This window comes from Mizuhopecten yessoensis, unplaced genomic scaffold (assembly GCF_002113885.1).
Source record: "Mizuhopecten yessoensis strain PY_sf001 unplaced genomic scaffold, ASM211388v2 scaffold10251, whole genome shotgun sequence".
NCBI lineage: Eukaryota > Metazoa > Mollusca > Bivalvia > Pectinida > Pectinidae > Mizuhopecten > Mizuhopecten yessoensis.
Window position 1 is genome coordinate 388,395 of NW_018408453.1, and position 16,616 is coordinate 405,010.

At 33.7% G+C, this 16,616-nt stretch overlaps 1 protein-coding gene across 1 annotated transcript in view; it reads right to left on the reverse strand.

Moving 5' to 3' along the window:
- Positions 1-841: 841 nt before the first annotated feature.
- The window catches only part of LOC110459879 (PR domain zinc finger protein 14-like), a 33,608-nt gene continuing 17,833 nt past the window's right edge, over positions 842-16,616 (reverse strand). The window contains exons 2-10 of the mRNA XM_021512347.1: positions 13,422-13,681; positions 11,053-11,157; positions 10,706-10,866; positions 10,102-10,375; positions 4,680-4,809; positions 4,141-4,267; positions 3,282-3,392; positions 2,643-2,796; positions 842-2,296 (exon numbers count right to left, since the gene is read on the reverse strand). Of these exons, the coding sequence (XP_021368022.1) occupies positions 2,214-2,296; positions 2,643-2,796; positions 3,282-3,392; positions 4,141-4,267; positions 4,680-4,809; positions 10,102-10,375; positions 10,706-10,866; positions 11,053-11,157; positions 13,422-13,681 (1,405 nt within the window). The 3' untranslated portion in view covers positions 842-2,213. The remainder of the gene's footprint in view (positions 2,297-2,642; positions 2,797-3,281; positions 3,393-4,140; positions 4,268-4,679; positions 4,810-10,101; positions 10,376-10,705; positions 10,867-11,052; positions 11,158-13,421; positions 13,682-16,616) is intronic.

The window sequence follows — 16,616 nt, forward strand, 5'->3', positions numbered from 1 at the left end:
CATTAAGTAGGAACTAACATTATTAAGCTGATTTTGAATTCGAGCTTCTAGTTTGACACATAACAATTTATTGAAAGAACATTTACAAAAGAGAATGAATTAAGCAAAATGTGAAATGTATCTATTCAACTTAAATGAAGGCACGCCAGTCATATTCTCAGATTACAAGTGAATACCGATCTTACAAAGATCTCTTGTGTGACCTATATACATTAGTATCATTTAAGTGATTTTTCATTAATGAGTTTGTATTTATATGTATAATATGTAAATATGTAAATATATATTTGGTATTATAAAGAAAAGTAGGCCTTTAATTATCACCGTTCTTGATCAAAGAAACTGATTTAATTTGTAAGACTTGACTTAGAGATTTAGTAGTCTTCACTGATCAAAGATTTCTCAATTAAGTTCAATATTATTTTAACATACGTACATACGCCTCCCTATTTGTCAAGAGGCAAGACGGGTGGTACATTGTACCACATACGGTGCAAGGAACAATATCATTAGGGATTTCATTTTGTTTTGATATTTCCTTAGTTCCTGAATTTCGTCTTTATATAACGATTTCAAGTTCGATTTTTTTTTTAAAAAAAAATGTGTTGATGCTATGTTAATATTGTATCTTGTGTCTTGATGCTAACACTTTTAAAAGTGTATTTCTTCAAGATGCTGGTGACGTCTTTTTATGACTCGGGTTAAACTTCATCACTGTAGTCTTGTCTGGTGAATCAATTATTTACAACGCATAGAAGTACATTTTATTATATTTTTATTAGATATACAGTTTATGTACAAAAACACAAATATAATCAACAAAATATATATATAACACAGCCTTAAATAAAATAGATTTTACAACAAACATTGTTCATCAATATCAACATATTGTAACATCAACACATACAATACCGTGTCATTGTTATCTATTATGAATTAATATCAATTGTAAGTACACACGATATTACAATATTGGAGGATGCATTATCATAATATTTTGTTACAAACCTGGAAGGCTGCTCTCCATTACATTAACATTGTTGTTATGGAAAGCAATATTCTTCGGTTTTTAGACAACTTTCGTTGATATAAAGTGCCCTACTCGAATTACCTTATTAATGGCGTAAATTATTGTTTGATTATAAGACAGACAGAAAGACAGACATAATGTATCGTTTTTTTGTTTTACAATTTTACATAGAAATCACCTTGAGTTACTCCCCTTTGGTCTAATGTGGTCATGCAGACCATTATCATTGTTATAACTACCTTAATCAGGCATATATCTAGCAAAATATCACAAAACAATATATATATATATTGCAATGTCGAAATAACATGTAATAGGAAAACTATCTTGAAACGTCTTAAATGGTCTTATACTTGGAGGGTTCCGATAATATGATCCTGCGATAACTCTATACCGACGTTTATGATAACACCCAACTTGATCTGCCGACACGCTTACGGAAAATGCATCTTAAAACATGAACATAACGACACTGTGTCAGATATCAGATTACAGAAATGTGAACACTTGGTATTTATTGTTATATTAATATAACCTGAACACTGATCATAGTACATAGTAGTGGAAGTATAAAAGTGTACAAAACACGCCATGATTACCAAGAACGATACAAGGCAAGAGTATTTACAAAATGTTACAAACATTTGTTATTTTGATAAATGAATTTGTTTGATTATATTAAAAACTGATTTATTTGCTTTCGATTCAATAGATAATGTTATTCCTTGCACGCAATAGGACGTTAACTGTTAAACCTAATGTTTGGTGGTTGCAGTGTGTAGATTATGTATACTAACATTAAGGAATAGATAGTATGTGTCGAAAGATGTGTGACATTATATAAATATATTGTTTATCTTGTGATGCTGTGAAGGAGTGATTCGAACATATAATTCATAACTTTGATATAATGGAGATCTTATAATATGATGAAACTTCGTGACATGATGATATCTCGCTATAATATTTCGCTCGTTATGATTGATATATCGTGGTAAGGTTGATATTTTTTTATAACGAAATGAACATGCATACAAAATGTAAATCCCCAGTCAGAAGTGATCAAAACTTGCCCACAGAATAAGGCAAGTCTGTACAACCCAACAAGTAAACGTTTTCTTGGTCAAAGACTTGGCGAGAAAGAGAGGATATTAAAAACTCAAAACGGTAGACTGGATTATCAAACTTGAAGCTGATGAAGACTTGATCCCGAAACTGGAAGATGTGAATCTTGCACACTCCAAATGTTCGGCATTAGATTTTCTGTAAATAAAAATGTATCGCAAATTATTAAAATGTATTTTTTTTATTTTCGACTATCATCTCAGAATGTGTTTTTTGTTTCAACTAGTATCTCAGAATGAGATTTTTTTATTATTATCTCAGAATGTATTGTTTCTTTCGACGAGTATCTTATTAACAATATTCATCCCTATCAATTATTGCAGTGTGCTATTGTCGTCATTATATTCCTATCTAAGACTGAACTATTGATATAATTTCATATAAAAGTCTGTTAATTTTTATTAACTTAATCAACGCAATATCAATGACGCCATTTTCATCTTTGGCCATGCGTGTTATTTCTACTCCTGTAATATTGCCTTACCGTGTTTAGACTTGGTATGGAGTTTGAGTTCATAGGGACTGCTGAATTCTAGATTACATAATTTACAAGAGTTTGACTTTTCCTTCACATGCGTACGTCTCACGTGACTATCATGAGCTGCGTGTGATGCAAATGCCTTTCCACAAAACTTACACTGAAATGGATATTAAGAAATACATGGAAATCGTCACGTTAATCGTGTGTGAAAATATTCATTAAAATGCAATCTTGCTTGAATGATCGTCAAGATTGAAAGTAAAGTAAAATACAAAATTAATATTTTAAACGGATTTGATGGTTTCGATGAATATCCGTTGTAAGAGTATATTGGAGCCACTTTTACTATAATCTCATTTATAAACCATAACACTATCATATTGTAATCTAATTCAAATTTTATTTCCATTACTGGCCTCATCTTTTTCATAAAAAGTATTAATGTGACCATTTGTGCTTCTGTGTATAAAATCAATTGTTATTTATTAAACATTTTAATTCAACAAGTACGTAACAACATAAATTAAATTTCTTTTTTTTTATAATAAAAATCGTAAATTATAGTTCTGTCAACTTCACAATATATATATTGTATTTGAGCATTTCAGATATTTGTATACAATTACACTAATGGAGCGTTACCTTGAAGGGTCTTTCTCCCGAGTGTTGCCTTATGTGTGTCCTCAGTATGCTGCTGGCAGTGAAGGACTTACTACAATACACACACTTGTACGGGCGTTCTCCACTATGTACCTGTATATACATAACCAATAGACAAGGATTAAAAGCTGTCATCATTTCAATACTTTTGATTAAAGATTGTAACTTGCGAATGGTTTCTTTTGCAATTATTGTGCGGCTGGAATAATATTAACGCGGATTTGTATATCGTTGATCGGTATAAACGTCCTACTACACTGATGCGTATATTTAATCATAAATGGTTTTCATTTTCACGTGAGTCTAATGGAACAAGTCTCGATTGTCTCTGATTTTGTTTTTAGAAATCTCGTATCAATAGGAAATGGATCCTTATATCTTTTAGCATAATATCAATAGTATATGTGAGTATTCGAAACCAATCCTTATACAGCAAAACTGGGATAGGTCGAAACGCATCGTGACCAATAAAAGTATTCGACTTATCTGATAGTTCGACTCTACCAAGTTGTACAGTGTATTTGTTATCATAGCATGGGTGCATGTAGTGTATGTGAATATTCGCGAAAAGAGCTTTACTCTGACCTAGTTCAGCATTTTCTATTATCTTCAATGTAAACCTAGCAAAGCCTTAACGTCACATCTTTCGACACTGATAGCATAAATGGTTTATTCTATGAGGTTATGCTCAAAGCAAGAAAAAAGACTTGACTTGGAGTATGAACTAAATTCATATGATATTATGATATGGAAACATTTTTAATAAAGAGATAAATGACATAAACGCCCTTACGTCATACGGCTATTGTTGATCCTATAAACAATAAAATGATTAGCCTACCCTCATATGTTTGTTTAGACTGGAACTCTGACTGAAACTTTTACCACAAACACTACATTTGTGTGGACGATGTTTTTCGTGGACGTGCAAGATATGGATCCGTAAACGGTCTCTCTTCTCAAAGGACCTGTAAAACACGATAACAATGTTATTTGATTAATTAAGCAAGTGTATCATATAAATAGAAATGATTCCTGGTGTAGTCGTGACAAGAATATCCCTTAATGATTGTAATGATTCCTGGTGTAGTCGTGACAAGAATATCCCTTAATGATTGTAATGCATTATTCGTTCTGTTCGATAATAACATTTTAACTGATGTGAAAAAACTTACTTTGAAGAGAGATGCTTCTTAAATTCGACTTCTCTTCAAAGTGTCTTACTAACAAAACAATCGTTTTAAAAATAAGGAAACATTTAACATAATCACCGTAAAGGAAATCGGGATGTTGGTCCCTGTAATTCTCATTTCAATGTTTTTGTGTAAATTCTTTTACCTACCTATTACACATATGGCAGATATATTTCCGGTTACCTACCTTGTACACAGATGACAGGGGTACTTCCGGTTGCCCTGGTCGACGCATTTCGTGTACTTTAAATGCTTGTCTCTATAATACTTGTATGCAAACACCTTCCCACAACGTTCACACTGATATCCCTCCGCAGCTAAAAGGAACAAATAAGATGGTCTGAGAATGCAAGAAGAAAAGTGATATATACATAGAAATGACGATTAATGATGATTCAAAGCAATATTCCTCGGGATCAATGGAGCAGGTTTGATGTAACTGTTATCTGATTCTATCAGTAAGAACTTAGGTTCATTCTAAAGGGAACAGATTTTCAATCTATACCATTCGCAAGATCTCGCATTTCTGGTCAGGAGTAAATTTGATTTGATTTCTGATTTTATCATTTTACATTCAAATTAACGAACATTGTCATTAATTAAACTTCTAGCAGTCACATGTCTATTATCATTGCATTATGCACCAACTACTTTCCTATCACATCAGAAAGCAGGTTTATACAGAAGGACGGGAACACTAACGTTAAAGTTAACATGACAATGCTACATAAAGAAAATGTATGACTGTCATTGTCAAAGGCGGCGGCGTTTTATTACCCAATGCTTTAATGGAGCAAGCGTCTTGACAAAGCCAGTTCAGACCTGGCCAAGAAAACACTGGGAATAAAACCCTACTTCTTACCAGAGATAAAAACTGGCCGGTCCTGTGGGGATTGGGGTTTGTAGTTAGTTTTAAGGCTCGGCTATAATAGGGAGAGTTAAATCTGATTTTTTCTGTTTTATCACCGATGTGTATTCTTTTCCTTCAAGCGTCACGGAAACGTGGACTGTAATTCCGGTTTATGCTGAGATAAGCCCTCGCTAAGTACGCTTACGTTCTTCTTCATAAATGTGACCAGCAAACAAATCTATTCATTAAGCATCTCTCTACGTCTCTAATTGGAAGGAGATTGAGTGTTGGGGGCACTAAATCAGGAAGGGGGTTTATGGAACCGCGGATGATCGTAAAACAAACACTATCGTAAGACGACTGTGATCTGGACCTCCCCTGCGCTTGGAATGCGCGCGTAATGGGTGCGGTAAATGGAGGATTACCGGCATGATATTGAGATGGCAGCGTGCAGTAGGACATGGTGATGCGGGGTAATTGCTATAACAATCAGGCAACAGGAGCTCTGATTTACAACACCTTGCACCTAATACAGCTCAAAGTCAGCATTAACCTCCTCGAGACACGTGACATGGCCCTAACGTGAAGACTAAGCTACTAAATGTCACCATCTCTGTTGCTATACACCATTTCAATGCCTTTAAAGTGTAAATTTAGTATCACCTGCTTGTCAAAATAGCTATAAAATCTCCTTAAATCTAACGCATCTCGGCTCAAAAACTTTGAGATAGCAGGGCTAAAAGTTGTTTTTACGAAATCTTCACGTGATGCCTAAAGCCTGGTGCCATGTCTCCACAGACCCTAGTTTCCACACTAACACTGACAAATTGACGCCAGTGCGTCGATATCCGCCTTACAAACATGTCAGCGTGCCTACAACTGTTAACGCGATGCATTTCAATTTGTTTTATACTTCCGAATATACATGCATAGACCCCAAGTATGCTGTCATGCTTTCGAGTGCTAGAGTGGGGATTATGGGCCTGACGTGCGTTAATCTCGTGCTTTATTTTTTTTATCCTAACCTGCTTTGGTTTTCTATGTGATATTAAAGTTGATGCAAGCACTGTAAGCGTGAAATATATACAGATATTATACAAAGAAAACCCATGATTTATTTACATGAATGTACTCGAAATTTAGAGGCTCGTAAACAATAAGGCAACGTTCCAATTGGTTGTTCAAAATTCGAACAACATTAACATGGGCTTTGCCTGCTTATACATCAGCAGACGAGTTACTAGTATTGTGAGCTAGATAACCTTACACATCGCTTTGCTGGTACTGCATACAAAATAACCTTACAACAAGAAATGTTCAGTACTAAGAGCAAGGTAACGCTACAAAACGACATGTCAGTACTGAAAAGAAGGTAACCCTACAAAACCAAATGTGAAAACTAAAAATAAGGTAACCCTTCAAAACGAAAATCCAGTACTGTCAAAAAGTTTACCCAACAAGACGAAAATTCAATACTGAAAACAAGGTAACCCTTCAAAACGAAAATTCAGTACTGTCAACAAGTTTACCCTTCAAAACGAAAATTCAATAAGGAAGACAATTCACCCTCCAATACGGAAATTCAGTACTGACAACAAGGTTACCCTTCAAAACGAAAATTCAGTACTATCGACAATTCACCCTCCAACCCGAATGTTCAGTACTGTCAACAAGTTTACCCTACAAAACGAATGTTCAGTCCTGAAAACAAGGTAACCCTACAAAAAGAAAAGTCAGTACTGTCAACAAGTTCACCCTTAAAAACGAAAATTCAGTACTGTCAACAAGGTAACCCTTCAAAACGAAAATTCAGTACTGTCAACAAGGTTACCCTTCCAAACGAAAATTCAGTACTGTCAACAAGTTAAACCTTCAAAACGAAGGTAACCCTTAAAAACGTAAATTCAGTACTGTCGACAATTTACCCTCTAAAACGAATGTTCAGTACTGACAACAAGGTAACCCTTCAAAACGAAAATTCAGTACTGCCAACAAGGTAACCCTTCAAAACGAAAATTCAGTACTGTCAACAAGGTTACCCTTCAAAACGAAAATTCAGTACTATCGACAATTCACCCTCCAAAAACGAATGTTAAGTACTGTCAACAAGTTTACCCTACAAAACGAATGTTCAGTCCTGAAAACAAGGTAACCCTACACAAAACGAAAATTCAGTACTGTCAACAAGTTTACCATTCAAAACGAAAATTCAGTACTGTCACCAAGGTAACCCTACAAAACGAATGTGCAGTACTGACAATAAGGTAACACTTCAAAACGAATATTCAGTATGGTCAACAATTTAACCGTTCGGTTCTGAAAACAAGGTAACCCTACAAAATGAAAGTTCAGTACTAAAAACAAGGTAACCCTATAAAACGAATGTTCAGTACTGGCAACAAGGTAACACTACAAAATGAAAGTTCAGTTCTGACAACAAGGTAACCCTACAAAACGAAATATCAGAACTGAAAACAGGTAACCTTACAAAACGAATGTTCAGTATTGAAAACTTGTCAACCCTACAAAACGAAATATCAGAACTGAAATCAAGGTAACCGTATCAAACGAATGTTCAGTACTGACAACAAGGTAACCCTTCAAAATAAAAGTTCAGTACTGAAAACAAGGTAACCTCACAAAACGAAATATCAGAACTGAAAACAAGTTAACTCTATAAAACACTTAATTAATGAAAACAAAACAGCCATAAGAAACGAAATATCAGAACGTAAAACAGCATAGCCTTACAAAAATACATTTCTGTATTGAGAAAAAAAAAGAAAAATCAGTTATGAAAACAAGGTAAGTATAGCAAACAAATCGTCCGTAATGAAGACAAAATAACCATACAAAACGATATGTGAATACTGAGAACAAGGCCAGTTTTCAATATTGTTTTATTTATAAAAAAAATGTTACTAGAATTTACTGAAACTGTATTAGTATTCGGCAAAATCATTTATGAAACAGAAAAATTCGTTTATAGCACGAAGCGACGCAGAGTTTTCCTTGCTTATCCAATATGGAAATAAATCATTTTTACATTTCCTCATTGCAGTAAAGATATACATTTAAACAAATCTGAAGTATATATACGGTTAAATACTATTAGTATTTGTGTTGCCTTTACAGTTATATATATTATATATATATATATATATAGAAAAAATAAGATTAACGACCGACTAAAAAACTAGCTGCTTTCACCCTTCACATGGCTCTTCAGGTTTATTCAAAAGAACAACGTCGTGACGTCACAATTACATGTCATCACACTACAATAGTAACGTGACGTCACGAAGTACACAATATTGGTGGACAATTTAGCGTAAAATTATACTGTGGCCTGTAAAGACTTTTAATATTTTGATTAGTTGGTCTTCTTTCGTTTCTCTTAAAATAGTGTCTGATGAAAATAGTTGATACAAAGGTAATACATCAAATTTATCTCCAGCACATTCATGAATATGTTTGTTAACATGAAGATTTCGTAAAGAATCATTTCTAGTTTGTTGTCTACGTACAGTCATACGTGTTCTGAGTTCATTACCATATATATCGTTATATTTAACGATGCGGTCATTGTGTCTTCGGCTAATGCTAGCCGAGGGTCTTATTGTTTTCAAATTTAAGCTATATCTTATTATTTTTCTATTGTTGTCTTTATGAAATGTAATTGATTTGTTTTTATCTGTGTCTTCGATAAAGAGTGGATTGCTCAGAAAATTTGACAACATCATATTGTCTTCACTGTTGGAATAACTTCCTTGCCTCATATCGTTATAAAACAGATACATAATTATGTACTTGAATATAAAACAGATACATATGTACTTCGTTATAAAACAGATACATATGTACTTCGTTATAAAACAGATACATAAGTACTTCGTTATAAAACAGATACATATGTACTTCGTTATAAAACAAATACATATGTACTTCGTTATAAAACATATACATATGAACTTCGTTATAAAACAGATACATACCTACTTCGTTTTTAAACAGATAGATATGTACTTCGTTATAAAACAAATACATATGTACTTAGTTATAAAACAGATACATATGTACTTCGTTATAAAACAGATACATACCTACTTCGTTATAAAACAAATACATATGTACTTTGTTATAAAACATATACATATGTACTTCGTTATAAAACAAATACATATGTACTTTGTTATAAAACAGATACATATGTACTTCGTTATAAAACAAATACATATGTACTTTGTTATAAAACAAATACATATGTATTTCGTTATAAAACAGCTACATATATACTTTGTTATAAAACAGATACATATGTACTTTGTTATAAAACAGATATATATGTACTTCGTTATAAAACAGATAAATATGTACTTTGTTATATAACAGATACATGCATGTATCCACAGTACAGTGGTGAAAGTAATATAAATAACTAATGGGAAAAATAAAAGTCACATTCAAAACTAATGAAATAACAGTAATATATAATTGATGCTATTTATCTCTATTTATAATTAGTATATTCAATACAGGCTAGTTTTGTGCAGTAAAGTTAAATTTTATAAGTAGTTAGAAAAACTAACCAAAAAAGTTTATTGATCAAAACAAAATAAACGATACATTTAGTGTTAGTCGGGATGATATAAGACTTAGATTTATAACATTTAAAACCACCAAAATCGCTAGATTAACTCAATCATCGAAATGCGATTACGCTACTCTAATGATAGTTTCCAGGAAGTCAAACACGTACCATCCTTTTCCATGTTCGCTGCTTTCTGGACCTCTATGGACTCCTTCATTGTTACTGGGATCCCCATAAACTGTATATACACGTCACTGTACCATACTAACAGTTCGGAACCAATCGGGATGTCTTTGTACACTTCATAGTATATACAGTCATTCTCCTGCACTACAATCACGTTCTGCTCCGCCGAGTGCCGGGCACAGTTGACGTATGACATCCAGTTACCAGTAGCCCCTCGGCCGTCTATAAAGTGACTCAGCTTTCCTCCTTTAAAGATCTGAAAATAAAAATACTTTTGAAAATGAAATTCAAAATGAATGATGATAACAGTAACTCAGTCAGAAAACGAAGTCTCCACACACCAAAAGTGTAATAGAATCGGGCTTGAACTCAGTCCACCATCATAATCAATGCATAATTCCCACGTAGGAGTTCAAGTGAAATAGCTGATACAACAAAGAAACTTGTATTTCTCTCATTATTATTTGTTGCAACATAGAAAATCAATTTAATTTCATAACATATGTTTTTCTTCCGTTTGTTTACAGTTTTATCTTGGCCTTTGTTTGATTTCAATAGAATATATAAATAGGAATATAATCAGTACCTCCCACATATAGCTGTTGTCATCAAACGATTTTATCTCACTGGTATTTACGACCTTGCCCTTGAATGGTCCAAATCTCGTGCCTTTCACGAGAATATCGCGTCGAGAGAATACACCGTAGTGGATGATACCGGCAAACGTCGTGGGACAAATACACAGTTCTAAAACAGAATAAGTCAACCCTTTATATTTCTATTAATTTATGAATAACTGTTCTATATACAAAAAAAATAAAAGCACAAATTTTCTAATTGCTTTTGCTATTCAACAAATCTTTTGGAAATAAATCTGCATATCATATACATGTATGCTATGATTATGGTTTCAAGTATTTGTATTTGTCTTACCTTCAGGAAGGTCATGCGGCGGGGGATCAGTGCGGGATAGTTTCCAGGTGCTGACAGGAAAAGGTGAAGCCATACCGTTGTTTTGGGATAGTATTCTTTCAATGCCTACGCAAAAAATATTGTACATATCTAAATCAAACACTCAAAGAAAAAATGCCAAGTATTAAGTACCATTAAACTTTTTATGAAGAATCATGAATAAAACGACCGTTGCAAACTACCATAACACCAATGGATTTTCAATGGTGAGTATGACATTTGTTATCTGTAAATCGTCCTACCGTGTAGTTTTGTATGATTACCTTTTCAAAGTTGGAATTCGGTTTCCATGGTAAGTCTTTCAATATTCGAGAACGCAATGCAAAGTGCACTCTTTAATAAACGTAATAGGTGAATGCTAATATAATACTTCTCATGAAAATTGCCATTGTCACATTTCCATTGTTCAAAATCCCGGGTCAACTTCTATCAAATGTAATAGGCTCATTAGGTGCAGGTAAGATCTAGGTCACTGACAATTTACCTTTGTCTTCTCATCTGGATGGTTAACTATTAATTTACAGTCTATTTTATAAAAATCCGGCAACACATTGTAAAGATATGAGTAACTGTTTTAAGCGTCACGTGTTATCTGATTAACAGCTTGTAGTAATTATCCTCTGGGTATACCAGGTAAACAGGTAAACGCACATCTTTATTAGCCATAAAAATAATCATATTAGGTATCATCAAACCTGGTAACATTAAACAAACGCTATGTGGATTTTATACATTATAAATAAACTGCACCTCGCATACTGTCTGAACCCGTCTCTACAACCACTCACAATAGCAAGCCAAGGCCTTTTATGTCGGGCCTAAGGGTGTACTAGTCAAGACAGTGTCTTGATATTAGTAATAGTTTGTTTAAGATAGGACAGCACATAAATTATCCAGAATCTAGGAGTATGAAAAATTTGATAATAAAAAGATGTTGCATTGTATAATAATTATATAAATAATGTTATTGAGAGGTTTCTGTTGATTTCTTATCATTTAGCGTGAATAAACCATTAGGCCATATGGATACAAAACCAAAACCTTTTTTGTGCTAATTCATTTGGGAAATCAAGAAATAATCTATATCTACCCATCGATTTTAATATTTCATAATGATATTTAACAGTTATATTGTTGTATAAAATGATGTTGTTTTGTTATTGTTACGAAATATAAAGAAACGATTTGTCTCGGAAATAATCATCAACAGATCAAATGATGCAAGGAAAATACTATAATGTGAAGATGCCAAACAATCAATAATTCCTTTTAAATCATTTTTTAAATAGGGTTTAGTACATTTTGATTGTCAAAGCGTTGAAATAATTCGGTGATGGTAAAGTCTAGTCTGATCGTCTCTCCACACCATACTGGTTAAGAATGGAGATTAGCTCATTTAGATTGTGTATAACATTGTCACCAGTGTGCTGCCCCTTACTCGCTGTACAATAATTCACCATGCTATTTAATCGACTACTTGGTCAACCAATCAGCATTGTGGAAGAACAATGGATCGATCGCAATAGAATGCTAACTGTCACCAATGGAAAAGCAACATTGGTATAAAATGTTACACAAGAAACCAATCAATTTCAAAAAGGATGTCGATCATTTACAATAAAGCTGCACTATTTTTTATCAAGCCGACTAAGCAATGTAATAAATACTACCGTAGCAGTCATATGAACAATGCAAGAATATGAAAAAAAACAAAAAAAATCAGGAAACCATCTCCAAAATACCCTCGAAACAACATTTTTATGAATTAATGTGAGCAATGCTTATCGGTCTATCTAGGTTAACTTTTCGTTTGGGGTGGCTTTTCTATACATTTCTATATCCGTTCTTTGAGGAGATTCATTTATTAGAATATGACTGCAACTGATATTTATTGTGTATGAATACATAGTCTGATAACTATTGTTACGATTGCGTGACTACGCGCTCGGAAAATAGTTTTTTTTAGAAAAAACACTATTTCAAACGTCCCATTGCTCTTTAATCGACACTTATTTTTTAATAAATATTGTATTTATTCCAGATAGTATTCATTGTCTTAAAATTAAAAACAAATGAATAAGGGTTGATAGCTTTTATATGTATTTCGATTTTGTGCGAGAAACAGCACGAAACGTCAAATGTCCCCAGTTGCTGTTCTAGTAATTGACCAGGCCTTGCCAATAACAATGGGAAATTTTAAATTATTGGGAAAACATCAATCCTTATTGCATTATATATTATATGTACTGTCAACCTTATATATTTAGTGATCGTTGCAATAATATGTTGTTCTTATTCTTACCAGGTGCAATGTGAATAAGTTTACTTACCGTGACTTATTTCTCCCACTTTTAGGCCACTGAGGGCATGTGATGGGGTTCCGTTACATGTGTTGACCGGGTAATATCCAAACAGAACGAAATCTAGGTCCTCCTGGTTGAAGTAGAAGGCTGGCGGACGCTGCTGTGTCGAGGTCGAGGGATATATACGATTCGAAATGTCCGTAAGAGCTTTACAGTTCATAACGGGTTGACGAAATTGAGGTATACATTCCATGCCCATGTGTCCCATCGGGCCCTGGAAAAAGGCACTGCAAGGAGAAAAGGAAATTAACAGCTTTTAAACAGGTTTTGTTTTATCAGTATTACATATTTTACCTAACAATCAGGAATGTTTTTAATTTTTCGAAGAGGGTTTCTCAATCATTCTTTCTTTTTTTAACAGTTCTAGCAAAGTGTTTTTTTTATATTTTCTAATTCGTAGTTTCCTCAACATTGGGTTTACTTTAAACACTCTATCAAGAAGCAAATGGTTTGCATTTATGAACTATTACCATTACTAAATTATTTGTATAATGATCTTGCGTATATTCAATGAAGAAATCATTAATAAACGTATCGCCTATAGTAAAATAATAGATAATGAGTGTTAACCTGCTCTGTCCTGTCTACTTAAAATGTATATGACGTTCTATTTACATCTAATACACTGAAGCCTGTATACGATGTACTTCACGTTGTAATAGTCTTTGTCAAACAATATTACAGTTTGCCAGATAATCATTTTTACTCTGAATGTATAATAGGGCACCATTTGCCATAGCTCCAACACACTAGGGGAAAATGCTCTAGAAAATTAAATTTACTTGGTTCGTGCCTCAGATTTCGTGCAAATTAGTAAGCAAACAATAAAAGTCTTCATCGTTTGCGAAAAAAACACCATCATAATAATTGATATATATACGATGGCATATTCCTGCAACCAGTTAATCTTAGTCGGGAAAATTACATAATGTATGTGGCCAAATTATCTCATTAAATAATGGCAGGAATATGCCAACATAGATTAAAACCCTACGTGTACGATGGTTGCCTAGAGACCACGTGTACATCGTTATTACAGGTGTATTGTGATGACACATGTGGTGTGTGACTACGGATGTAGCAACTAACGTGATATGTTAGCACTTACATGGGATAGATAGATGCTCTTATATTTAATGTCGAAATCATTTAAGGCAGGTTACTCGACATGCGGCCTGTCCACGCGATAATATAATTGATTCGAACTTGTACTTCACATCTTTAAACAATAAAAATAGGAATGTCCATGAATAATTCAGCACAGAATTAGTACCTTATGTGATTGTTATCGGTGTTGATTTTATTGTCGGCGTTTCACCTGTGATGAGCTGTATGTTTCTACAGGTAGGCTTATATAGCATTCAGGTGTGACAGTGTAATTCCGATGGTTACACATCCGGATCAATTTTATCATCGCACATATCATGTCATCTACTTAAAGACAGAAACATGAAAGATACGACGCCTTGGTTTATGATCCTGTAAGGCCGACTGTTATTTGTAGAATCACAAACCACTTCGGATGTAAATAATTCACATGAACCCGCTGTCTCACAAATACCCTTAGTTTGATAGAAATTTTATTTTAACCGGCCATCGCTTCAACAGTCTCTCATGTTAGATTTTTGCTTTTTATCTCTCGATTGTTTTCGTTTATATCTATTACTGGTAACGCACGCCAACTTATCCTATTTATCTATCACTAGATTTTAAACATCATAGTAGTAATTGTTCATTTATAAATTCAATAACCTATTTATTCTTCATTTTGTTTCTCAGTTTTTATTTTATATGTATGCTTTTGGTGGTGTTACGAGGTATTTTGTTTGGTTATACCTCCTATTGTTTGCGTGTTTATGTACTTGCTGATGACGTGCATGTCCTATCACTTAAGTGTTTAGATATGATAGAATACAACTTATTAAATTTATAAAAGACAAATTAATATTTCATCAAAATTATCTTAAGTGAAATGCTTGGATTTAAGTAACACATGTATTGCGTTATTCGATGTTGTATTATGGACACCAATTCAGCAGTTTCTGTTTATACAATTAAAACAATCACACAACACGCCACAACAAAAACCTGTACATGCATGTTTCCTTACAAATTAAGATGTCTGCCGTCGGCTTTCTTCCGCAAGCACTTATTTTTAATCAAACTTAGATAGCATTATATTTTAAGGAAATACCACTATACTGTATTGTGTAGTACGGGATGACCCGTTACGGTGTTAAGTTGTAGTGGGGTAATCAGTTAAAGTTAATTTGAATAATTTGTCGCTCTTTCTTTCGTTTCATGTTGTGAGTTCCACTGCTATATAATCACACGAACAGTGAAATGACCATTTTCTTTCGAGCAGGAATACTAGACACTTTATTTGTGAAGGACATGTCATGTTCTGTTATTTTTGTGTCGACAGGTCAGATTACTTTTATGATACACTACCAGAGAGGTACTGAGCCGAGAGTGTATGTCAATATGCAGTTGACGTTATTAATGTCCTCTAAAAGGGTTTATCATATCTTCTGCGGTGTCATCGGACAGATTTGTCATTTTTGTGTGGTGCCATCTTACGGGGTTGGTCTTTTGTCTGTGGTGCCATCTGACGGGTTTTGTCTTATTTTCTGGGTGCCGTTTGATAGGGTTATTCTTATTTTTGTGGTGCTCTCTGACGGGGTTTGTTTTATTTTTGTGATGCTATCAGAAATGGTTGGGGTAGCTTTCTGTGATGCCGCCCAACGGGATTTGTCTTATTAACATGGTACTGTCTGATATGGTAATCCGGTTCTTGTGATGATGTCTTACAAGTTTTGTCTAATTTTCTGTAGTGTTATCTAACAGGGTCTGATTATTTCTGTTTTCTGCGAGTATTTGTTATATTTTATGTGGTGTTGTCTATTAGGGTCTGTTGTTTTTCTGTTATCCCGTTGACGAGTGTTTGTTATACATGTATGTAATGAGGTGTTGTCTAACAAGGTCTGTCGTTTTTCTGTTATGCCGTTGACGAGTGTTTGTTATATTTAATGAGGTGTTGTCTAACAGGGTCTGTCGTTTTTTTGTTATGCCATTGACAAGTGTTTGTTATATTTTATGTGGTGTTGTCTATCAGGGTCTGTCGTTTTTCTGTTATGCCGTTGACGAGTGTTTGTTATATTT